A 27273-nucleotide genomic window follows, 5' to 3' on the forward strand; every position below is an offset into this window, starting at 1 on the left:
TGAGAGGTAGACTAGCTAAACTGTCGTCCTTCTCTCAGTAAGTAAAGATAAGAAGAAAATGACGTTTTTACAAGAACAGCAGCAGCTCTTCCAATGAAACACAAAAACCACCACGCTTTCCATTTCCCAGTTTTTATTACCATCTTGAGAAAAGCATTCTTCACAGACAGGTTTATTATTGGTTATACTGGTTTAGTTACACAGGTAAGTCGATAGTAGTTAGCCGAACAAGCAGTGGAGCTGCTAGTCACATTATGCTGTGGCTCCACAAACTATTCTAATCACAGCCTGCAGCAGTGTGGGAATACTATGGGAGATGTAGTGCTTTATCATTATTAATACCTAATCTTAAGCTTAATTTGTTGATACTGTGGGTTTGTGAGATGACTGCACCATGTGACCAATCAATATGATCAACAATTGACTCCTAAAATATGTTTTACTAGAACAAAAATATATTTCAGTATTCAACATGTGAAAACAGAAGTTTCCCTTTCTTTAGAAGCACCAGGTGAGGGTGAAGGTGAAAAACAACCTGTAAGAAAAAAAGCTTTCTACTGAATCTACTAATGTTTGGTACAAAAAACCCCAAAACAACCAAAATGAAATCACTATTGTTCTGATTTTATTATCTTTTTCTACAACAGTTTAGAATGTTCTGTTTGCAGAAGATTCAAACACTGCAGACCTGTTTCTAAGACTAACCCTAACCCCTTTGCCACAGCAGAAATAAACCAGCAGCTCCCGACCTAAAGGCTTGGCATAGCGCAGATCATGAGATGAAGAAAAGAAATTTAAAGAAAACAAAACACAAACTGACTTTTCGCCCAAATTTTGTCCAATACGTGGAACTTTAAAAAAAAATAAATAAAAATTTTGCCGTTGTTAAAAATGTATTTAAATGATACGGATCTTTCTGTTGAACTGATCACAGCTGTTAATACAGTAGTTGTGTGCGCTGCTGTGACAATTATAGTCAGTTCTGCAAGGAAAAGGATTTTGGCAAACAGTAAAGCAAAACAAGGGAGATGGTGTTTTAATAAGAATCAGTTTATCCCATTCAGCTGATCTCTGAACTTCTGTGACAAAATTAGCAGAGGATTCACTTCCTGCGAGTCTATCAGGACGCTGTGCAGAAGAGGTGGCTTTCTATCACCCATATTCATGGTGAAATACAGTTTCAATTAAAAATAGATAAAACAACGTGTTTGATCACTTTTGCCTGACCTTTTCCCCTGGAGATCTGATCTCTCAGAGTTTTAATTGAAGAAAATCAAACCAGCACTTTCATGAGACTGAAACAAGAAATCTTGGCTCAAGTTAAAATAAAAATACAATCAATACAGAGTACAAGAAATTGACCTAAAATTAGCTGTGAAAAGCGAACGTTGTCACTTTTCTTCTTTTCGTTTGCAAAAGTGATGATGTGACATGAGTAAAAAAAGCTCAATCTTGCCATGAGTTTGGAGGTCAAGACACCGACCACAAAGTCGAGCGTTTCAGTTTAACCAAGCACTTCTTTTTCCCATTTTTCCTCCTTCCTTTCCTGCATTTTCTCTAGCTAATCTTTTAAAAAACAAAAAAGGCACAACATCTAATAATTGTTTAGAAGTCTTTACAGCTGAAGCTGTGGTAACAGTATTGTATAACAAAATTAAATGTGACTATGCTGTAAACATATTTTGACACGTTTTAAATCCCAGCATCCCAGGCTGTAGGAGCCATGTTTATCTTGAGGTTTCTTAAAGTGTCCACAATGCTTGCCGTTTTACGACTTCACTGCGTTTCAGTTACATAAAAGCTTAGTTTGATTATTAATTGCTTACTTCTGCATCTCATGTTTTCCTTGGCATTAATCCTTCAAAGCCTGGACATGTTGCTGTGATATGGAGTTCAAGCTTGAATACAAATTCATGTTTTAAAGTGTTCGTGTTTGCTTTGGAAACAATTTTTTTCCAACTTCAATAACATCTTATTTGCATAGGATCCAAATAGAGCAGTGATGTCACTGTGCAGCACAGGTGGCCATTTTGGCTCCCAGGATTCATTCAAGTGTGAAAAGTTTTCAGGTTTATTCAAAAAGGCACTTTACTGTCATTGTTCTAAACTTTGTTTGACTTCACTTTGCACATTATGTTTGATACTAATTGCTTTCTTATAAAGCACACATTATATTATCTTTAATGTCCAACCTCGACTCTATTTCAATCAATTGATTGCAGTTGAATTGCAGACGTTCAGATTTACTAGTAACCTGCAAACGTTACTGACATAATGTGCAAAATGGAGCTCTGGGAGCCAAAATGGCAGCATTAACAACCAGCAGCACAAGAGAGCTATACAGAAACATCCAGGCTCAAGTAGCAAGAAAGAAGCTAAACTAAGGCTACACTATAAGGCAGCATTAAAGTCTATAGTAAGGCGGTAGGTGTAAAGCTATATATCATTTGTAATATAATCTTCCAGCAAAGTGCAAGGTATTGGCACATTTAAAAAAAAAAAAAGCTAATCAGAGCAACACACACACAGAGCTGAGGAACCAGGAGCTGCAGTGCCACTCATGTCCACTAGGGGCTGCTGTGATAAAACTACATTTAAACGAATGAGAAAACCCAGACATCTGTGCAGATTTTAGAGATCACATCTCCTCTGTCAGTAACTTTCTTCTTCTGTTAGAATACATGTGGAACAAAAACAAGACACTTTTTCTCCTGTGTGTGTGTGTGTGTGTGGCTCTTTGTTATTCAAACACATGCTAACAAACACATGTGATCTGCATAGATACTGTGGAAGCAGCAGAAGGAATAAATAATCTGCCATTTCTATTCTAAGATTATCATTCCACCTATAGAAGACAAAGATCTGGAAACAAAGACATTCTTAAATGGAGTAAACAAAACTGGGATGTTTTCCTGTGGCATCCTGATTGGCTAACAGCTGAGTGCTGTTCTGCAATTGGCTAACACATCAGCGTGGTCCTTGAAGAGTGGTCAACTTTGTGGCTGAAGGCCGAGTGGGGGCATGTGGTCTAGCGGTGGGTTGGAATGACATGAGGGTGGGCCTTCGGTTTTGGGGAATGTGAGGGTGGGCTTTAGGGCATGCGGAATGTTTAGGATTTAGCAGCAGCCTGAGATTTTGGTGGATCCAGCCCTCTCGTTTTAAAATAAGAGACCAGCTGATTGGGAACCTCAGCGAGCACAGACTGAGCCAGAGCAGCCTGAGGAGCCTGGAAAAAGAGAGAGACGTTGTTAATGATTTCCTCCAACACCACAGAGTCCATGCACAGAAATGACTTCACCCCCAGAGACAGGTTAACATTTAGAGTATATTATTTTAGACCTGAACAGGTTTTAAATTAAGAAAATATTTTCTGTTGTTGATGCATTTTTGTTTTGTGCCCTCTGAGGAGAGTGGTTGCATGAATTGAATGTAGAGACTTATCATCATTTCTATGAAAGAAATATCCCTTCATCTATAAAAGTACACAGGTAAATCCAGCAGGGTAGTTGGAGGGAGGGGTCAGCAGTCAGTATAAAACAAAACTGGATGAGAAAAGTTGTCATTCTGGAGGAAGATGTAAAAAAATAATGTCCTTGCATTTCATTAAATTCAAGCAAGAATCCACCTAAATTCTGTCTATATTTGCCTATTTAGGCACAGTGGCTGCACTGTTTTAGTGGAAAGCATCTAAAAATCTGCTTTGTGCCGTGTCGGCATGAGAAGTAATGTTTCTGTTTATCTTTCAGGTTTTCAGCATAATAGTTGTCATAAAAGTTGGAATAATATTAAATTTATAACTAAAGAATTAAAATATTAAAATGATAGGCCACAGGAATGAGTCCTTTGTAACTGAGCCTGAACTTTCTTTTAGTCTTCTTATGCATCACACTTACATCTGCAAACTGTCTGTACGGCACGAACTGGACAATGTCTCTGGCGACTGATTCTCCAGTTGTTGACCTAAGCACACCGTCATCTCCATCCAGAAGCTCCATGGCCTTAAAGTCAGCTGGTCCTACCCCCACAATAATGATTGACATGGGGAGTCTTGATGCCCGAACGATGGCGTCCCTCGTCTGGTCAAAGTCAGTGATCTCGCCATCAGTGAGGATCAGCAGGACAAAGTATTGCTGCAGAGACAAGAAGATACATGTCAAAGTTAGACTGTGTATTTCAGGCTAATTGTCTTAAGCTTTAGTTGTTATGAGTTCACTCACAGCGGCAGCATTAGCCTGTGCGGCACCGGCAGCAATGGAGGCAACGTGGTTGATGATGGGGGAGAAGTTTGTTGGTCCAGAGAGCCTGATCTGAGGCAAAACCATCCTGTAGGCTTCAACAATCCCCTGGATGCCTAAGAGTGGCAGCAGCAAAGCAGAAAAACCAAACTTTAAAAAGAAAATCTGTTAACTCTTCCCTCCTTGGATGCCTACTAAGGGTAACCATGTTTCTCCTTTTTGAACTGAGCGGTTTCTGTCACTTTTCAGGTCTGCTTCAGAACAAAATGACTGTGTGTGCATCAGATGTTAGTGAGAGAGATCTCTTCCCATGCAGCTACCTTTGGAAAAACCCATTCTAATGCTCATCAAATCACATCTTTATTGATACATAATAAGATGTTAAAACTCATGACTAAGGGTACAATCTTTTTTTTTGTCAAATAACAGCTAAACTATCTTAAATAAAATTTTAATTAATTCTTCCTTCACCTGTTTTTTAAATGGAATAATCTAGTAAATCATATCACTTTTGAGGTACAGTAAATGTGTGTGTACCTTGGCAGTAAGGGTTAGTTGGGTTGAAGTTGAGGGCGAATTCGTGGTGTGCCGCCTGTAGGATCAACAGTAGAACGGTTTAGTAAACCGGACATAACTGATTTAGATCAACGAAATCAAATCAGAAAATTACAAAATAATTTTTACACCTCAGGGAATTAATGATCTCTCACTTTAGAAACAAATAGAAACTAAAGAAACAGGCTTTGTGATTGGTCGGTTAGAGAGCTGACCTGGTAGTCTGGAGGTAATTTGGCTCCAAAACCGAACGCTGGGAAGAGTTTATCGCTGAAAGAGGAAACAAAATAATGACTGTTAGACATAAAGATCAGAAACATTTTCATTTCACCAGAGGTTAGAGTGCAGTCAGGAGAGCAGAACAAGAGCTTAGAAGGCTGCAGAGTTTAGAGTTTAAGGCTCAGGTTGGAGATGTGAAGTTGTTTGGGTGTAGTTTGAGTGAATGAGTACTGACGTGTCATAGTCCTGGACCACGTGGCCCACAGACCACAGAGCAGACAGGTACTGGTTCAGCCCATCTGCACTCATATAGTGGAGAGAGTTGGGTGAGCGAGGATCACCATTAGAGCCAGTGAAGTCAATCCCAACCTAAAGCGTTCACATAAAATTACTGCGTTAGTTTATTAACTTCTTTTTCAACTGCTCAAGTTGATTGATAAGTTGTGATCAGTAGCTGAAAAGTCAAATGACAAAGATAAGCCACCCTTTGAGTTACTGAGCTTGGTTAGATAAATTACACCACTTAAAATGTGTGCATGTGAGCTGGCGTTGACATACGGTGAAGTTGATCTGGCAGCCACCCATCACATAGTCCAGGAAGGTGTACTGAGTGATCAGCTGCACACAAACAGAGAATCAAACATGTTTCGATGCATGCATCTTTACTAAAGATTCACTTCCGTCACGGCAATAGTCACCAACAAGCCAAGCTGACAGAGCTCTGATTAGCAGTGAACAGTTCAAGAAAACTCAATGAATAGAAACTTCAGCTCAAGAGAGGAGGAATCTGTTCAGTCTGTCTGACAGTGGTTTACACAGTAACTGTAGAGGAAGAGTAGAATTAGTATCCCTAAGCTGAACTTTATGCACATCGTTTTCTCATTTGTTTATTTTTATCTGATATATGTTTTTGATTTACTTGATTTTATAATGTTAATAACCATGTAATGTGTACTTTCTTGGGCAGGTCCCCATTAAACAAAAGTGAGATTTTAACTTTAAAGGAATTCCCATTTAAATAAAGTTGAAAATTTTAAAAAAGTAAACCCCTTGAAGAGAACCCTGTGTCACGTAGTCTTTACCTTGCAGCTCTTGACAGAGACAACTCCAGAGTTCTTGTAGCTCTTCTTCTTCTTCTGTTTCTCGGGATGGATGCAGTCAAATTGCACCTGGAGAACAACACGGCACAGCTCAATAACCTCTCAGCAGCAAACTAAAATACGTCACGTGTCTTATCATCGCTGGACTCACCGGTGAGCCGTGTGCTGTTTTCTGCATATCGGAGACTTTAGTGGTGAAAGAACCAATCAGATCATGAGATCCATCACTGTCGTAATCAGAACAATCCACCTGCAAAGGAAGGACAGGATTTAATGGAACAGTTACACATTTGATTGGCTGTCATGAACTGAGGTGGATTCTAATTGGTGGAACCTTCAGAGGTCTTTCAAGGTCGCTGTAGCAGAGAGTCTGCAGAGGGATGGTGAACTTCTTCCAGGTTGGATTCAGATTGTTCTTCACAACCTACAAACAGAAAAACACAAATACACAGAAACAGTCCTCATCTCGGTCATCTTCACCATAATTTTCTGTTTGTGCTTTTGTAGTTTTTCCACATGATAAGCTAAGAGTGTTAGATGTTTAAATATTTTGTATTTCAGCAACAAGAAAGAGTTTGAGAAGGATCGTAGCAATTAACAGCCATCTCTCACATGAAATAAGGTGTGTGCATGTGTGTTTACCTCTGTCCTGTGGACCAGCTGCCATTTTCCATCATCTCCCTGTCTAAAAAACTCCAGGAATGGATCAGACTTCCCAAACGTATCCTAAACAAACGGAGGACAGCATGCTGCAATCTCATTTATTGGCGATGCATTTTACTAAGCTGTGAGGGTAGATTAGAAAGCAACACACATACTCTGATATAGCTGCATGTCATCAGTGGCTCAGATATATAAAAGGAAAATTCAGTACACATTACCAAACTCTTTGTAATAAAAATGAGAGTCTAAGAAAAGCTCAAAATTAAAAAGCTAAAAAATACACTTAAATTATGTTTTTAAGCACAAAGGTGAGGAAAAATAAGACCGATGGGGAGTATCAAGAAACACCAGCAGCCATTCAGAGCAGCTGTTCATGAGATCAAACCTCAGTGAGTAATAATTAAGAATTAAATAAAGTAGGAAGTAGAAGATACCTTCTTGTCAAGGTTTTTAGCCTCCCACTCCAACTCAATGGCTCTGTTGTCCTTTATCTCCTCTGCTGTGATCTACACACACAGAAACACACACACTTATGTTAAAGTCACAGTCATCATAATCTTGTTTTATTCTCAGTACAGCGATACTCTACATACAGTGATGGTTCCCTTCCCAGCAGGTTTGCCCTTCTTCAGCTGCAGAGGTCTGGTCACAGTTTTGCTGGAAACTATCTGAAACACACAGAGAAGGTAATGTTTGCAGCTTAATCATTGACAGCCAGCTCCCAAACCTGAATTTGCATAACACAGTTTGTCCAGCAGAGGGCAATGTTGACCTCAGAGGAACTTTTTAGTTTCTTGCCTAACAAAAATAAAGTGTTGTTGAACATTTTAATGGATATCAGATTATAATCTTATATCAGCTTGCATGCCTCAAACCAGTAGACTCAACCTGAATCTGTAAGTTTAAAAAAAACAACAACAACAACAACAACAACAAAAACGCCATTTCAGAATTAAAAACAGCCAATCAGCTGCAGCACAGACAGCATAGCTCGTTATGGTTCAATGACACCACTAGAGGGCGCCAGCATTACATTGGAAAACTGCAGAATAATCTGCATTGAATAATCTACACTAGGGGTGTCAAACTCAAATACACAGTGGGCCAAAATTCAAAACTGGAACAAAGTCGCGGGCTAACGTTAATATTTATTGAAATATATTTATTCCTCCAGATATAAGAATGAATCTTTTCTTATGGACTCAAACACGTTTTGCTGAAAAACTGAATATGGAACAAGCAAAGCTTAATACTAAACAATATATATATTAACTGTATAATACCAGTAGGCCAGCTCTGAGAGTTTGACACCTATGATCTACACATTGTAAGACTGGAACAGCTGATCGTGAATCATTATGTTAGTTAAAAGAAAATTTATTTGCAACAACTTTGCACAATAATTAAAAACCGTGAAACATTTCCTGCATCTCAAATTGTTTATTTCTTGGTCATATTCAGCATATTTTGCATTTCAGCTAGTTTCTGACACGTTGCCAACAAAAGTTTTAATGAAAGTTAATGAGTTACAATTCCACTTTCAATAAAGAAAGTGCATCTACTTATTTCAGTAACTTTATAGTGAAACTTGTGTTATATGATTGATGTCACATACATTTTATGAAAAATGTATAAACTTTATAAAAAGTACCCCACCCTTGCCCACCCACCCCACTAATCTGAGCGACCCCCATCACTCAGGCCGCTCGCAAACACACTATATTCAGACCAAGTCTGTCTTCTTTTGCACTACTCCCAAGCACTTTGCAACTTGTACTCTAATGTGTGCCTTTCTCTTATTTTTGTATATATTTCTCTTTTTTATATATATGTCCATCCTATTGTATACATTTCTCCTGCTTCCTCTTGGGAAACTGGAGAAAGCAACAGACTGAAAGTTACAATTCTAACCTACAACAGTTGGGACACAAAAACAAACAAAAAAATAAGCTTGACTGCATTTTGAAGAGCTGAACCTTAGTCTACTGAAAAATAGATTCTAATAAATCTGGTATTGAAAGTAATAGCTGATCACATTCGGTGTGTACCTGGCCAAGTGTGATCTCCACCCCTCCCAGGTAGTCATCATCACCAAGGTCAGAGCTGGAGTTGTCGATGTCGTAGACACCCAGCTTCAGGTTCTGAACTTTCTCGAAGTGATAATCCAGTCGGAGACGCTGACTGAAGGACGGGCTGGAGTTGTTCTTCAGACGCTCAGTGCGGCCCAACTGACGCAGAGAAACACCAACAGGATTCTCACATTAGAATGAAGTCTGAAGCCAAACAAAGCTCTGTTCTGAAGCGTGACTGTCATATTACCTCAGCCCACTTATCTCCTCCAGTGCTCTCCAGCAGGACACACAGAGGATCAGACTTTGACCCCACATCTTTATCCAGCAGGTTAGCACAGGAGACACTCAGCTCCACCTTGCTGACACAGTCTGCCATCTGAAGGAGGAGCAGAAAAGAAATTAAAATCAGCATATTTCAGAACTTAAGAGTTCAATATCAGCATAGCTTACAGTGACAGCTGTAACGTTAAAATAGTCATTCAAGAGTAGAAATGTGTGTCTTTACAGCAGTTATAGTACCCTGTATCAGAAAAAAACAACTGCAAATAACACCAATGCTTATCCATAAGCACTGAATCACTAGAAACACAAAGCCTCAGGTTACCCAAAGTGGCCACAACAACTCAGCCGCTACAGATCAATATAAACACAACATCTAATCACTATCATACTCTTCTCATCTCCTGCTCCTGTACATTAGTTAAACAAAAACACGCGTTGGTAACAGGATTTTTTTTTTAACCATACTGGGTCTTTGCAAGCAACCACCTGGTCCAGGAAGTGAGTCAGTTACCTCATATAACCTAAGTGCTGTGTCACTTTTGGTCAACTCATTATACATTAATATATACTTTAATCATATTGATTAAAAATAAAAACAAATTATTTTATATTGCAATCCTGATAAGTTTCCTTTTGGTAGCAAGCCAAAACCTCTTTATTGGTATGCCACTCAAAACCGGAAACTTTCAGCAGAGTTCCCTAAGATGTCCCCAAATGAAACAGCAGCTCAAAAACACCACAAATGCAATCACTCTTTAACCACAAACAGCTGCAGAATTTAAATGAAGTTTGGCAAGATCTCAGTTTTGTGTTCTGCAACTTCCTGCACCACAGAGTCATAAAACAGCCCAAATGTAAGACAGCATATCTCTGATGACCGTATTCATTTATCTTTTCCACATTCAAAAGAGGCCACCGGTCTCAGACACTCAATAAACAGAGGAAATGTGGCGGTATCGTCTTTATCAGCAGCCATAAAGTCAGCCAGGCTCTTCTATAACAACTCATGTGACATATTCGCACCATCTGCCACCTGATATGCCGTTTTCATTACAAACTAAATCAACAAAAGGAGCAGAAGCAGGTAAAGGCACCACCCGCACGAACTTGAGGAGTAGCAGCCCCTTAAAGGCAACATCAGCATGAGATTGAATGGAGATTTGACTTGACCTGTAAAACCAGTTACACCAGCACAATTCTCCAACACACGAAGTTCACACACTCTCGCACAAGCACACATTTAAAGAGAATTATGCCATCATAAATGCTAAAAATCACCTTATTGGATCCGTTATATTTTATCCCCTTCAAACAGGAATAAAAACCAAGGGCGGTGTACAGCCACTCCCACAACCCGCGAACGGAAACTACTCCCTGTTTTTTCTGTTAAACACACTAAAGAGCTCACTAAACGTTATCTGACCAGTTTATCAGGATTTCTAGTAAAATACACGCCACACAATACAAGCCTTGAGTAACTGAGACGAAAATAACTCCGTTTGTCGTTGCTCGAAAGCCTTCTATGTCACGGGAGGGTGGTGGCCAGGCTAACTATTCTCTGATTGAACATGCGGTTGCGTACTCGACTCCTGATTGGCCAAAACAACCGTCAGTAACGCCCTCTGATCCTGAACAAGAGTACGGTGACGTTACTACCTTTCACATGTCCTGTAGACTCCTTCACAATAAAAGCTCAATAACGCCAAACGCAATCAATCCTCCCACTCATTTAACTTTCCAATCACACTACAGCCGACCAGGTATAATGCACATTGTTGAGTAATTAATAATTATATTAGTAGTAATGTTGGTACAGAGACAAGAACAACAGAAAAGAAATCATACCACCTCGTTTAAACCTTAGCATAGCCTGAAGATATTATTATTACACCCGCCTCGGAATTAAGCTGCTGCAGCAAACGGGGAAACTATTCCAAAGATTACTGCACCAACAACAAACCAAAGCTGATAACCCCAAACACAACGATGACAGGACAGAGAGAAAAACGTCCAGAGTCCCTGAGATCTTGCATAATTAAAGCTTTACTTCCAAACACAAGCACAACAAGACTTAAAGATATGGTAAGGATTAAAGCATATCCCAGTGCAATAATGCAAAAATGTTTAACAGTGTTACACACTTTAACACAATTCATAATCCTTGAGGATTATAAATCGTACAAGTAATTTATAAATGATCATGACTGCATCCCATCAGAGATAATATTCAGTCCACCTAATTTTAGTTTAAATTATCATGGCTGAACAATCCATCCTAATATGTGTATTGTTTTTGCTAAAGTCCAGCATGTTTACGAGGGTGGTAATATTGCTACAGAGATGTAGCAATATTTGGAGATTTATGTATGCATTTCCAATTGAAGATTTATTTTTTCCAAATTTCACTTCAAAACTGACCTAATAGAAAAATATTTTATTAATATCTATTTAAAGCTTTCAACCTCATTTTTATGTCCTCCAAAGTAGAATTCCCGTTGCTCTTTTGTAACGAAGCTATAAGAAAGATAATGTGTGTTGGGGGAGGGTGCTATTGTTTTTGTTTTTTTCTTCATCTGACTTGATGTTTGAGGGAAAAAAGATCATGTGCTTTAAGACTTAAACGTTTTAGTGCTTTTATATTGAAGATCACATACTTGGGCCGGAAGTGCTATTGCAGCTGCAGTTAAATGAATGAATGATGAAGCAGATGTACTGTGGTGATCAGAAGAAGAGACCAAATAGACTGAACAACAGTCAGAGCAGAGAGGAAACAGAACAAACTGCACACAGCATGAGTCACCCTCCCCACAGAGAACAATATGGTTTCATTTTATTCATCCTTCGCAGTAGAACCACAGTGCAGTCTGAAAAGCAACACAGAAACACACCAGGAAAAGCACAAACAGATAAATGCAGTACGGAGGGAGAGAGGGTAGGGGAGAGTATTGTTGTTTTATTTACCGTGCAGATCTCACATGCATAAACAAACAGAGCTCCTGCTTCAGTGATTCTCATTCTGTAAGGATCTCTTTCCCTGAAAACTACTCACACCCTTTTCTTAAAAATAAAAATAAATAAAAATCTTTGGGACTTAATTGTGAGGAAATATGTTGAAAGTAGCATACTCCATGGTTTGAGTAAGATGCAGCCTCAAAAAAGAGCTGGAATAAGTTTGCACCCAATCCATGCTATAATAATGTAACAGGAACCTTAAGCTAAACATTATACATTAAACATTATATTATTCTTCTTTAGCCCTAATTTTATGTTATGCTCATCAAAAATAAATAACCCTGAAACTCACGCCAACTGTCTAAGTTGGAAAAGCATATGCACTTGCTAAGTTTATCATGACCTCATGCAAGACCAAAAAAGTTGAGAAAAAACAGCATCTGCAAGAACCCACAGGGCTCAGATTACCCCTTTTCCTCCATATCTATCTGTATATCTATCTAGATATAGATAGATATCAGTTTTAACATTACCTTAGTGTACTTAGGTGTTAATTTAGCTTCATGTACATTTATTATATTGTTAGACTCACTGCATGATTCTATACAATAAAAATGTTGTTTCTTTGTTTTGTTCATATTTGGGTCATTAATTTGCATTTCTGTAAAATCCATATGATGAAAGACTTACTAATTAACAAATACTAATATTTCAACATTATTATTATTAAAGTTGAAGCAGCAAGGAATCTAGAAGTGGCATTAAGAAAATGCTCAAACTTTGTAGGCATATGTAAGTGTTTCATATGCCTTAAAAAGAAAAAAATAATACGTGATCAGTCCAGTCAATAATCTTTCGCACAATTTCCTCCATTTCCACAAGTGGACTCCTCCCCATTCTTTATACACCACTTCTCATTCAAGGATAAAGAAGGTAGTATATCGTTTTCTACTTAATTATAATATATATATATATTTTAAATTACTTATTTGTTCATCCAACATCACTAGGTCAGGTTGCCTACCTACAATTATTTTGTGAATTTTGCATTTACTTAGCTGCATGTGTTTACATTTTTTTAAATTATTTTATGTTGTAAAACTATTGTATATTTGGGTTAATGTTACTAGTCATTTATTTTCAACTGATTTTCAAATCATTACCAAAATAATGCTAAATAGGCGGCAACTTTATCAGAAAATGCCAGTCTTCCAATCTCCGCCATCTAATACCGCTATATATTATATAAATTGCATATAAAAACCCATCTACCAGTTGCTAACTATGAACAACAGGTAAAATATTCTGTAATGTCTATACATGACCATCTATATATTGCCGTGGCTCAATTTGCATTCCAACGCATACATCTACCTTCTACACTATCTATAGGCCTCCAACAGGTAACTGTTACTAATAGAATACCATTCACAGAGCACTATTTGCCATCTAGACAATGCTATCTGCAGAGCACCATCATCTAACAATCACATTCAATCCACATCTATCATGTGTTGGTTACTGGCCAGAAGCCTCTGGCATCAGCAATACCCTTTACCTTTTACAACCAACCACAGTTTACATAGCCCACCTTCTGCACCATCTATTGCAAGGGTGTTGAACTCCAGGCCTCGAGTGCCAGTGTCCTGCAGGTTTTCGATGTCACCCTGTTTCAACACACCTGATTCAAATGATAAGTTCATTACCAGGCTTCTGGAGCACTTCGAGACATGTTAGGGAGGTAATTTAGCCATTAAAATCAGCTGTGATGGATCAAGGACACATTTAAAACCTGCACCGACCCTGGAGTTGGACACCTGTAATCTATTGGCTACCAACAATCACTTACTAACCACAGACTACCTTTGACAGTATACTATCTACCTTTGACAGAATATTGTCAACCAGCACTTACTTTCTGTCCACAGGCAACCATCTACATTTGTACTGTACCAAAAATCAAACACTATGTTATTATACACATTCCTCTATCTACCATTGACATAGCATATTCTATAGAACGGCATCCACCTTAAAAAGCCATCAAAAGTTAACCATTTTCAGCCATTTAACAACAACCACTTTCTATCCATAAGTCACTATATTGGCTACCATTTGTAAGCCGTTGTTCCATCCACAGGCTACTACTATCCAAAACAATATAATCTAGAGGGCACCATCAACCCTATATAATCATCAACAGCTTACCAAAAGCTTGCCAAAACACTACCATTTACCTTAAATCATGTTCTATTCTTCCTCCGTTACATAGTAAGTACTATATAGACTTCTATCCACGGGGCATTGCTAGGCATGATTTACCTTCTATAGGTACCCTTTTAGAAAGCTATTACATACCATACACTTCCTATAACTTAAAGTCTAAATGCTACCAGCTACCTTCCAGTGCTCTTATGATCAAAAGGTTACCATATATAGGCTACTATCCACCAAAAATTACTTCCTATCCACATGCTACCTTGTACTAGTTGCCATCTACAAATGAAATGCTACATAGGCTACCATCCACAAACTACTATTCACCACTTAACTGCCAGCCTTTACCTTTGAATCAATTCAGTTTTAGTCATATAGTGTTTTATTTATGCAAGTGTAAATTTATTGATATCACAACAGATGTTTCCTCAAGGAGTTTTATGTTGTAAAACAATAATACAAAGAAAACTCCTATGAGCAAGCCCTTGCCAAGAGAGAGAAGAAAAACAATTTTAACAGGAAGAAACCTTCAGCAGAACCAGGGTCAGGTTTGCAGATGGCTGCCACTCCCTGAGCCTGTGCCTATAAAATCTTAAAAGAGCTCAATCTACCACAAGTTATCTACAGCTTGACATCCATAGGTTTAACTCGCCTACAGACTACCATTTACAGGCTACAAAAAAACCCCTCTACTACCTTCCAAGGAGTTTATACAGGCTAGGAGCCATCTAATAGCTACCATCGCTCATAAGTATGTATCGCCTTCCAAACATTGGGCAATTTAGACAATCTAGTGATTCAAGGCTGTAGGCCTGCCACCTGCTCCATTTTTTTGAATCATTGAACAATTATGGCCTTGAAAACTAATCTAGGATTAATGATATTGGTGCTCTACAGGCAGCACCAGCACTTTTCAGGGTATTGTTGATAAACTATGTGAAATTCCTCATGTGCTTTAAATTTCACTCACCTGCAAGATCTGCCTTCTGGATGTCTATTTATCAGGAGGGTGGAAAGCAGCTGAATGATTGACAGCTCAGTAGCAGTCACGCTGGGATAATTTTTACCCCTGCCTCACACTCACCCACCAAAACACAGGTACTGCACAGACATGCATCCTTTGCAGACCAATTGTCAGAAAAAAAAATTTTCTCTTTAATTTGCACTGCATTTTCTCTTCACTCCACACACCAGCTTCACAACAAAGACACAGTCATCTTTCCCAGCAACCATTTTTTAAAGACAGTGCTTCAGTTCTCTTTATTACAGCCTGCTTATCTCCCACAGTTTCACACAAAGTTCAGCAATGCATGCACATATTGTTGAACGCTGTTGTACCTGCTTGGAGGTTAACCATATCCAGATAGCAGACGACTCCTCTTCAGACAAAACTACCTCCACTGATGCTCTCCACTACCTCTACTCAGTACAACAGAGTTGATAATACATCCAAAAGCTTTATTTTAAGTTTGCAGCAAATAAAAAAATAAATAAAGCACATCGACAAAAATGAGAGCAGCTGAGGTGACAAATCAAAACTTTGACGATTTGGTTGAAAACTGTCCTGTAATTTGGGATAAATGATCTTCCACAAATTGGTTTGAATTTGCTCAGAGAAGAGTTCAGTGAACAACAAAGGCTGTCATAGAATATCATAAACCTCTTGTTCATATATGACTAGTGTTTGTTTTACCCTGTCAGCTATTATTTAACTCTTGGTTTCAGGATGAATTTAATTATGAGCTCTATTTTGTGTGGAGAATTAGACAACATGAATACTGCTGAGGCACAAAGGTTTAGTGAAGTTCTGCCTTCATGTCCCATCATATTTCTAAGGGAAGCCTAAATTTTCACAAAAAGCTACAGCTATTTTCTGCAGCTACAATGTACACACAATGTGCTTTAGTTCTATAACTGTGCAAGAATGCATAGGCTCTTCATAAACAATTCCACTAAGAAAGCATTTAACTAAATTCCTAACAAACAACAAAAAAACAGCTGAAAGTGTAGTAGTAGTAGTAACTGTAGCGCAATTCACCTGTAACATGCTAGACAGTGCTCCAGAGGTTTGTTGCTAAACAATCATTTTAAAAACGCCAATGAAAATTTTCTTGGGAGTCAGCTTCCCTTTTAGCATCACAGCAGAAGTGGTTAAAAATAGTTTTCAACCAAGTATTCTAGGGACTGGAAAAAAAAACCCATTGTGTACTTAACTCAGTTACTGGGTCTTTGCTGTCATAGTAGTGGTAGTTTCATGTAGGGTTGGGCGATATATCAAATATACTATACTATGTATGATGACTTTTTCCACATACAATAGTTAAAATGGCCTTAACATAACCATCTAGTATAAATTACCATGGCAATATTTTGCATGTAATTCCCCCCGCAGCCAACCCACCTGGCCGGGGGGGTAGGGGGGGGGTAGGGAGTATATTACCAGACTGGGAAAAACATGGTGACAGCAGGAGTTTCAGACAAGCAAGGGAATGAGACTCGCTAGCTAAACAATGCTGTAATTCGCAAAACATGCCATAGAGCTATTACCGTAAAAGGTAACTGTGAGACCTGCGACTGTTCTTGGTCAGTCGTTTTTATACTCACTATCTAGACTTTTGTTTCTGTAATTTGAGGTCATCAAATGTTTTATTTTACAACTTTTATAGTTATAAGCACAAAAGAGCACCTTTTTTGTTTTATTTTGTTTCAGGAATTCTTGATGTCCTTTTTTTGTTGCTATGATCTTGTTTTGTTAAAAGTCTAGTGTTAACCACAGAAAGAGATTTACTGTGACAGTATAGTCAAACCTCTGTGTGCAACTGATGGTTAAAAAAAAAGTTTAAACTAAAGCATTTCAATTGATTCAGTCATCTTATTCTGACTGTTTCAAACAGCAAAACTTTCACGTCAGCCTTTTTAAATTGTGCCTTTGTTTTTTTTTTTTACATTGTCTTCCAACTCCAGAGAAAATAAAACCATTACATGTACGCCTCCTCCCCCCAAACACAAAATCTCTCTACTGTGTAAAAGAGAACGGATAACTATATAGGTTCAAGTTCTTTCCCATAATAACGCCTATTCATATTGAGTTGAAGATGTCGATATTAAAGGTCACCTGTATTGGAAACAAGTCCAAACGAGTCTTCCATTCCGCTTCTACAAAAATAACTCATATTCAGTCAATTTCCATCATCAGACAGTGAAGAGCAGTCAGAAAGAGCTCATCGCAGGTGAGGAACATCCTTTTATTAGCTAAAGTAAAGAGGACTCCACATCATATAGGGTTATACGTTCATACAAGTTTTTCACACTGACAATAGAGAGAAACAAACATAAGCTTAAAGAAGAAAATATCCAAAACAATTATGAAACAACAAAAAGCTACCAAACTAAAAACACTACAGACTTCATCTTAGCGCTCTACAATCCAAACATCTACTGAGCAAGTGCTGTGGAAAAAGGGTGGCATTGTTCAAACACAGCGAGATGATAAAAAATGTGAAAAATTAAAGAAGTTCAGCAGCCCCTTTTTACAAAATAAAACTGAAGTCAGCAATCTGTCCATCCCACACACTCCACGTATCAACAGAGGACTGTTGCAACACAGATTTGAGACAACATTTACTATAGCAAGTGTCTTTCTTTTACAATGGCCACAAAACTTCAAGTCAGTAATACGTTTTCCACAGCAAAGGGGCATGTCAACATTTCACCAAAGCAACATTTGATCATTGCAACATAGCTTTTTTAAAATCATGATTTCACCACAGCAACAAGGAATGTGGAGAATTACAGCAACAGAGCATGTTAATATCGAACCACAGCAGCGCAGCATATTTAAGCATATACAGCAATATTAGCATAGCAAAAAAACAACAAAAAAGACACACAGAAAAACCTAAAACAGTTGAGTGTGTTCGCTGCATCATGAGTTGACATGATTTGGAAATAAGCTGTGATGTCATTAACAGCTTGAAAACAAAAGGACCAAAATCCTCCCATCATCATCATAAGCATCATCATCATTACAATCACAGCAATATTAATCATGATACTGTGCTATCAAAGTCAGTGGAGGAGCTGCAGAAAAGAGCAAAGTCATAGTTTTCTACTGCACAGACTGCAGGGGATCTGGCTTACCTGCCAATATCTACACAAAGGGACAGTCACAGCACAGGGCAAGGTCTGAACTGTGTCCAAAATCTGGTATGGTTTAGGCTGGCTTTGTTTCAACTTGACTTAATCCAGGTAATTTTAACTACAGTCAGTGTAGGGGCTTTAACCAAGGCTTATCTTGACCTTGCGTGCTCCAATAGGTCGATCATTGAGGTCCATAACTGCAGCAGTGGCCTCCTCGTGGCTCTGAAAGGCCACCATGGCCTCTCCAGTTGGCAGGCCTTTCTCATTAAACTGTAAGCAGACTGAGCCAGGCAGCACCTGGTAACCGTAAAAGAAATCCATGATTTCATCCACTGTCACGGTGAATGGCATGTTCTGCAGCTTTACAATTGTTGGGCCAGCAGCGCCACGCTGACTGCTAGGATTATTGGATCCTGCGGGGGCTGGCTGGTTGCGGAGACCCTCTGCCCCTGGAGTGAACACTGGCTGTGCACTCACCACTCCACCACCTGGACGCCCCTGGTTGTTGTTGGCCCCTCCCCCTCGGTTCTGTCCTCCCACACCTCCTTTTCTGTTGGCATTGTCAAAGGGTACCAAGCCTCTCAGCCCATCCTGGCTGAATGGACCCCCTCCTGCAGCTCCACTACGAAAGCCAGGTGGCTCCAAGATTGGCGCTCCAGGAAGGCCTGCAACTAGTGGGGGAGCCACGCCCAAATTAACATCTCCCAATCCCGCAGCCAGTGGTGGGAGAGGAGGAGGGCCTGCTAGCCCATTTCCTGGAGCTGAAAATGGAGTCACAAATGGGGGGCTGTTGAGGTTCCCCATAGTGTTTCTGAGAAAGTTAAACTCCTCACCACTAATCCCAGCAAATGGATTGATTTGGGGTTGCTGGGGAATTGTTTGGGCTTGTTGGTGGTGGTTTTGGTTCTGCTGGTTCTGGTTGCGTTGGCCCCTCTTATTTTGGGGTGGAGGATTTCTTTCAATTTCTTTCATCTGATCAAAGGTCACAAGATGGACAAAGGCATCCCGTCCATTGAGCTTTTGACGGTGCAGTCTTTCAGCTTTGCGAGCATCTTCTTCAGTTCGCAGTTGGAAGATGGCTTGTCCTAAACCGTTGCCATGGCTATCTGTCAGGACCTTCAGGGTGTCCTCATAGATGCCCACACCCTCCAGAAAGGCTCGAACATCCTTCTTGGAGATGTTGTAAGGTATGTTGGTAATGTGGGCGCAATTTCTGGGCGTTTTTAAGCCATCCTGGTTCTTGCCATCACCCTGTGCTGCTTCACGCTTGCGGATGGCATCAATCTTTTCTAGCATTCCCTTACGGCTGATTGGGTGAACCTGAATAAACCGGCTGCCCATATACTGCATGTGAGCACCTAGAGCTCCCTTGTAGTCCTGTTCCGATTTGAATTCGAGAAATCCCTCTCCTGTGGCTCGTCCATTGGGGCCATAGGCAATGTAGATACTGTCTTCTACAATGTCCAAATTCTTAAAGAACTCCTTAATCTGTTTTTTGTCTGCCTCATAAGGAAGGCCCTTTAGGTACACACAGAACTCCTGTCGGTGGGGAGATCGCGACCTTGCTCGTTGATCTCTGCCTCCTGCCTCTACATTACCACGGCGGTGCTGCAGATCTTGTGACTCATTACTGCTATTTGATTTGCTGCTGTTGTGAGGAGCATGGCCTGCCAACCCATCATTGAGGCTGGCCCACTGACGCTCAGAGCCAGGGGTGATCTCAATGAATCTTTGGCCCATCATGCCACCTCCACGCTTCACTGCTTCAAAGCTCTCCTGGGGTGAGAAGAACTTGACCATAGCTCTACCAGTTGGCCGCCCCTGTCCATCCCTCATCAGGCGAACAGCATCAAACCCCAGACCCCGAAAAAATTCCCTGACTTCCACCTCTGAGCATGAAAATGGGAGGTTTTGCAGCAGAACAAACAACTCATCAGGATTGCCAGCTCCTCCCCCAGTGGCTACGGCAGCAGCCGCCTTCATGTGGGCTTGAAGGCCAAGTGAAGCCAGAGGAGAAAGAGGGTTAAACAACATATGGTTGGGTGTCCCAAGAGGAAGGCCCGAGCCTAGTCCAGCTGGGGGAGGTAGGGAAGGGTTGAAGGGAGGTAGAGAGGACATGTGCGGAAGGTGTGACATAGGAGGCACTGGAGGTCCTTGGGACAGTGGCGAAACAGTAGGAACAGGAGGAAGGGAGGAGACTGGAGGAGGAATTGGTATAGTAGGGAGTGTGGGCATAGGAGGCATGGAAGGCATGCTGGGAAGTGGAGGGATGGGTGGGGGTCCTGCATTAAGAGATGCCAGTGCTGTGGTGATTGTGGGAGCAGAACTGTAGCTGTTGGGGAAGCTGGGCACCACGCTGGCCAAGCTGGTTGCAGCTTTGTTATTTGGTGGCTCCTGAGATGAGCTTGCTGCCGTCACTGCAGTCGGGGTGTTACCAAAACCCTGATTTCCATGGCTACCGCTTCTCCCCCCTGCCCCAGACTGTACTGTGGGTATAGGGGCAGCACTTGCTTGACGACTGGCATTTCCTGCTGTAGGTGCAGCAATCTCCACAGCCCCTGCCCCAGCCTCAAATCTCCGGCGACTGAGTTCAATCATATTCTGCATTTCTGTCTTGCTGCTAAGCAACAGCGACACTTTGGAGCCCTTAATGGACCCACCTGTTCGCATCATGCCCAGCCGTGCGTCCTCATCTGTGGCGAAGACGATGAAAGCCTCACCATGTTCACCCCCCACGATGTGCACTCCCCCATCAGGAATGGTGAGGCCAGAGAAGAAGTGCCTGATGTCCATGGTGCCAGCCACTATGGGCAGACCCTGCAGTCTGATGACTACCGCCATACTGACTGCTAAACAACAGCCCTAAAACCTGGGGAGAAAGCAACACTACCATCAGATGAAGAGCAGAGAGAGGGTGACCAATCGTTTCCAGATTTTTTTTTTCTAGTAAACTTGGATAGGAGTCTCTTTTGCATAGCCAGCAGTGCTTACAATTTTAAGCGCTTCATAATAACAAGTTCTCAATCTTGCACTCCTTTTTGTCTTGCCATCTGGAAACCAAAGGTTTTTTGGAAGGGGTTTGGGGAATAGAGGTAAGAATTTTAAAAATTTGCACAAAACTGTCAACTAAAACAGTCTCTCTGAACCACTTAATAGGTTAGCTAAACTTTCATTTTGATAATTAAGCAATCCTGCCCAACATATTTTACTAGACCACAAAACAATCTTAAGCTTTAAACATAGCTTTAGTATTGAATAACTGACAAGTGTTAAAAACAGTGCATAGCAAGAACAAAGAAATTGTGCTTAAAGAACAGCAAGAATTTCAGGCAGGCTTAAAGACAGGGGGAAAAAAACAATCCAGATAAAGTTGATGCTGTGATGATATGTGGTATATTCTCTCCTAAATTGTCATGAATTGCAAATATATAACATTTAAAAATTCTGAAAAATTTTTTTACATGCCAAAAATGAGACTCATTTGTCATCTGTGATATCTTTTTGTCCTTCTACACCATGCATGCACCTGGCCAGGTCAAATTCTAATCCTCAGTAAAGCTTATCTGGTTTGTAAAGACAAGTAGCACAGCTTTTGTTTCATTCAACAAGCATTTTCAGGTATCAACATACCTTCAATGTGAATTGTGTGCACAAAAAGAAAACTTTAACACAACTTGTTTTACTTTCAATACTAGATTGCATAAAAGCATCTGAAGTCCAGGGTTTCCGCCAGTGTTTGAGTATCAAGCATTAAGATGGTTGCATTTTCAGGTCGTGTTTATTTAAATTTTATTTAATTATGAGCTAAAATTATGACTGTTAGTTAAACACTAGCTACCGTATCTTGTACGCCTTCTGTTTTTAAACATTTGTCAACAAATTTTTTTTTTTTAAAGTGTAGCATTCACACCAAATGTGAAGCAAAGTTTTGACAAAAGTCTATGCAAGTTCATGCGGGTAATGGAAATTAAGGCAAATCCACGTGTATTCATCTTTCTCTCTATTCTCCCAGAGACTAGCGTCTTCTGACATCACCAACATTTAGAAAGTGAGGACCAGTTTAATGCTGGTGTTAGTGGATTGAAGGAGCTGTATGGTCGAACAGGAAAAAAACTAAAAAGCTTGGAGAAAAGTGAGCAAATTTGAAGATGTTCTTGTGAACATTTAGAAATGATGGCAGCACTGCAGTGATTTTTCTCCTACTGGCCATTATGGCCAAACATTTGTGGATTCCATAAAACTACTCAGCAAGTGTTTGGTGCGAACACTCTTAAAACAAATAAAACAAACATACTAAAATAAAATGGACTGAAGTAGCAAAATGTTTAATACCATTTCACCTTTATTTTTCAACTAATATCTGCCCAATTACATTCGCTAATTATAGCAGGCAAAAATCATCCATCGCTGTATACAAGATTAACTGTGATTCAGTGCACTGTAGGTCTGTGCCATATCATATTGTCCATGACAATACTGATATAACATTTTAAGTGACATAAAAAAGTCATTATCCAATATCACTGCTATAGCAATACTATGTTTTTATGAACCCTACCCAACCTATCTAAAATGGGAGTTTCTTTAGCAGCCTCCAAAGAAGCACAATAAAACATTCAGCATTTTTTTGTCTATATCATGATTAAAATATTGTGATACAATTTTGAGGCTACATTTCCCCCCCACTGCCCTCCTGCTGGTGTAGCCTATTGTACTTGATCTTCATGTGTACCTAGTATTCATTACTTTGGTTGAATAGTGCCATGTTAATACTTCCTCCTCCTTTTTCTGCTTTTTCTGGCCTTAGGTACATTTAGTAAGGCCACTAAGTTATGACGGAAACCCAGTGAAGCCCAAAGAGGGAATTTTTAAATGTTTTAATTTTTGTTTAAGATGAAACGGATGATGAAGTGTCATTCAACCCAGTTTGTCTAAGGTTTATCAAGGCCTTGAGTCTTTGCAGTGGTACTCTGGAATATTGAGCCCTAATAAACTGGCTGCAACAATAAGGTTCATTAAGTTGTCTATCATGCAGTACAGCGATATTGCTTGTTTATTCAACTATGGAATCATTCGTGCAACAGTAATCCTTTATAAATCTCATGCAACTTCCAACTCACCAATGCAACTAAGCTGTGTGTATAGTTTCACTGTAACAGACAGAGGTTTTCTGCAGGATACTGAAACCTGGTGAAAAGGTCAAAGAAACAAGCATTCCTGTTTTTAAAAACATCATCAATGAATTCAGCCTTTCACAGAAAAGAATGGTACGTTGAGCCATTTTCAAGAAGGTTTTGACAGGATGTGCTTTATCAGTTTCAAGTATTTGCACTCACTCAGTTAAAAAAAAATGCTGAATATTGCACAAGTAGTATGTGGTGGAAGAGTTTAGCCCTACAACTAAAAGCTGGTCTTATCACGGAAAAGCACACGAAAATTGTTCTATAAGCTCCATGGACACTAAAACTGGAAATCTTTTCCAACAACAGATCATCATAATGAGACAGCAAAAAGAAAAACTACTGCCAGAAGCAAAGAAGAACTCCAGTCCAAAGTTCAACCTCATCATGACTAAGACTAGCAGTGCCCACAACATATCACACTAAACTAAAACATTTAGGCTTCGTAAACCAACAACATGATGACTTCAGCTACGAAAAAATGTAATTATCAACAAATAGATAATAACAATATCTGAAAACATTCAGCAATGCCCACCAAACGTCAAAGCAACAACCCAAAAAACCAACCGATCTGGCAAACAGGTCGAAGGCAACATCACAGTGTTGACCAAATCCAGCAGACAACACTTCAGCATCTGGCTTTAAAAGAGCACAACAAGCGGAACAAACCAAACCAGCAAATATGCAACACATCGTCAGCAATTAACACAAATCATTGGGACAACTATTACAGAAGTAACAACAGTAACTTATCAATTACAGCAACATTTTCAACATTTTGTCAAAAGCAAATTTAGATATATGTAAACCAGAGCAACATAAGCATCACGTCAACCAGAGCAACATTAGCATCATATCAACCGGAGCAACATTAGCTTTAAGTAAACCAAAGTAATATCAGCAACTAATTACCAGCACAGCACCAAAGACAGCAGCTGAGCAGAGGAGAAAGTACAAAGCAATGAGTTGCAGAGGAACATGTTTGTATGCCAGGATGCTACCCACAACTCAACACACCCACCAAAATCAGTCTGGACATTAACATTAGCATTATCAGCGTCAGCAGTGTACCCACTGCTTTTTTAAACTAGATTTTAAACAATTTCATTCAAGACATCCACTACCAACATCAACAGCAGCAAGAGGATAAAACACAGCAGAAGAGGAAACAGCAACAAACAAATACTGTCAAAGAATCGAGTAACCAGAAGCAAGTTTAAACATTCAGCTTGTATTAACACAACAGAGACACAGTGAAGCTGATAAATCACACAAAGAAAACCAGAAACTGATTTTCAAGAAAGAAACTTCAGAATCAAAAGGAAAAACACACTGTCTTAATTTGTTGGTTCAAAGCTGGAACGCATAACTGGCTGTCAAATCCATCAATCAAAGAGTGGAATTGAAGATGAAAAAAGTAAGACCATAATCTACCAAAGAACAAGAATGAGGAACTCTCCATTCACAACATTCAGCATGTAGATCAAGTCTCAGATGGGACAATGAGACTGCCTCTGGGATGAAGCCCAGAGCACACCTGAGCCCTCCTTTTTCAGAAATGTCTGATAAAGAAAAATCTCTGGCACAGAGCTCCACTGGCCTGCGCAATGCACACTGAGCCAACAGAACAAAATTAGAAACCACTAATACGGGAGAAACTGATAAATATTCCTGTTTGCTGTGTTCAGCATCCAACAGACCAACTGGGGAGTCATTCACAAACTCAACTAAAGCCCCTTTCAGACATGCACCTTTGATGTGAATGTTTAGAAGCACTGATATACAAGTCTCATGTTTGATTAATAGTGTACATGAAAGGCCATACGAAGGGATGCACCAATATATTTGGCCAAATTGACTCATTAATCTTACATACTGCTGTGTGAGGATTAGTTATGATAGTCATATATTCAAAATGTCACAAATTATACATTTATGAAAAAAAAAATTCCTTGTTATTACAATTGTCTGTTATATTTTAACATGCAACTCTGCTCCTCACTTATTTCCCAAGAAGGCATCACAGCAGATAATTTGGCAGACATTTACACCGAATACCCATCCTGATAAAACTCTCCCTTTTATCCAGGCTCGGGACCAAAACCATGTTTGTGTCTCTTCCCAGTCTGAGACACTTAAGTAAAAATGTTAGCTACTACAACTTGAAGTGGAAAAAAAATCCAGTGCAAACTTTTTCAGGTAAAGTTGGCAAAGCAAAACTACCTGCAGAGATCTGGGACTTAAGTAGTTTTCCTTATTGAATGCTATTTCTGACTGAAGTTTTCATCCCTGTTGTTAACCTATTTGCAAATAAGATGATTTACCAGTTGCTGTGGTGTCACATTGGTTAAAGAAAGTGTGAAACAGTGCTGTCACAACTGTCCACAATTCATTATAATGGATAGAGAATCAAACCATTCCAATGCGTTTACTTATGTTTTCTAATAAATACTTCTAAAAAATACCTATTTCTATAATTTAAAAATTATAAAAACAATGCAAATAAACAAAAACATTGGTGCATCCCTGGTAATGAGTGTGAAAAAGACAGTCTTACACTTTAAGCTGTTCTTTATGTTGACAACCTAAATCTTGACTATGCACTTACCTGTAGGAATTACATAAAAACAACAGGCGTATCATCGTCATAAATTCAGGCTATACAAAAATATGTAGCATTGGCCTATGTTGCATATATTAAATCATGATATTAACGCTACAGTGTAACGGCATGTATACTGTATACTACATATTTTAGAAGCTCTCTCTCGGTTCTATCATGACTGAATTAAATCATAATGATCACAGGGGAGAGCTGGGATTGCATATTTCATATCTGAAAAGGGCTGATGTTCATAAACCAAGACCACACATCAGTTAACAGCTATCAGAAACGTCCCCACATGGTCTCCATGACTACTCAGCCTCATCTTGAACAACATCCTCTCTGACAACATCGCGGCTCAACGCTTAACGTCATTACCCAAAGCCGGGGTTTACTGGTTTCTACTATGCAGTGACGGACGGCATTGTATCGTAGCAAATATCGTTCAAAACCTTCCTCCATGCCCATCACTCCACTCAATAAATACACGACAAGAACACGAACTGACGCTCAGTGAAAAATAGAAAAATGTATATATCTGCTTGCGGCTACGGTTAAGACACCGTTTTACACAAAGTCTGCTTACACTTTTTCTTATGCTAACAGTCATTACGCTTAACAGGCATTCATAGTCTACGTGGAGTTTATACAGTCGTAGCTAACTATCAAATTTTCAGCAGATAAGAGTGAATGTAGATTATACCGCTTAGCTTCCTAGCAGGCTAATGCTCATTAGCGACCTAGCTGACTGGGGTGGTTGCTTTGTATGTGTGCGTGTCTGTGTGTGAAGTGCAGCGGAACAACGAGCAGGCTGCGTGCTTTCATCGGCTCCCGCTGTGATTTCGTCTTTTAGCGAGCAGCCGCGGATGTGTTCTTACCGAGAAATTTGTCAACAAACACACTGAGGTTTAACTCATGAACGCGGGTCTTTTCTTCTCCCTTCTGCAAGCTGCTGCTACGACTGCACGAAATGTCGGCACAAACACCGCGATGACAGGCGTGATGACGCGAGAACACGCAGCTGGGGATATCCTGATTGAGCGACATCGC

At 39.7% G+C, this 27273-nt stretch overlaps 1 protein-coding gene across 4 annotated transcripts; it reads right to left on the reverse strand.

Annotated features, from left to right (window-relative positions):
- Positions 1-116: 116 nt before the first annotated feature.
- cpne1 (copine I) lies at positions 117-27267 on the reverse strand. Of its 4 annotated transcripts, none has more exons than XM_026167197.1 (16): positions 27102-27247; positions 9092-9220; positions 8821-9000; positions 7366-7440; positions 7207-7278; positions 6752-6835; positions 6444-6533; positions 6261-6359; positions 6092-6178; positions 5568-5627; positions 5245-5378; positions 5006-5060; positions 4773-4827; positions 4218-4351; positions 3894-4130; positions 117-3226 (listed from the first exon to the last, which is right to left on the reverse strand). In XM_026167197.1, exons 2-16 carry the CDS (start codon positions 9218-9220, stop codon positions 3110-3112), a joined length of 1608 nt encoding a protein of 535 aa, XP_026022982.1. In that variant the 5' UTR covers positions 27102-27247; the 3' UTR covers positions 117-3109. The 4 variants fall into 4 exon arrangements, with proteins under 4 accessions (XP_026022982.1, XP_026022981.1, XP_026022979.1 ...); XM_026167196.1 differs by lacking the exon at positions 27102-27247 and adding an exon at positions 10405-10792; XM_026167194.1 differs by lacking the exons at positions 117-3226; positions 3894-4130; positions 4218-4351; ... (10 more) ...; positions 8821-9000; positions 9092-9220 and adding exons at positions 17522-21304; positions 23556-23622 and having other exon boundaries at positions 27102-27267.
- Positions 27268-27273: the final 6 nt, after the last annotated feature.

This window comes from Astatotilapia calliptera, chromosome 5, assembly GCF_900246225.1.
Source record: "Astatotilapia calliptera chromosome 5, fAstCal1.2, whole genome shotgun sequence".
Taxonomy (NCBI): Eukaryota; Metazoa; Chordata; class Actinopteri; order Cichliformes; family Cichlidae; genus Astatotilapia; species Astatotilapia calliptera.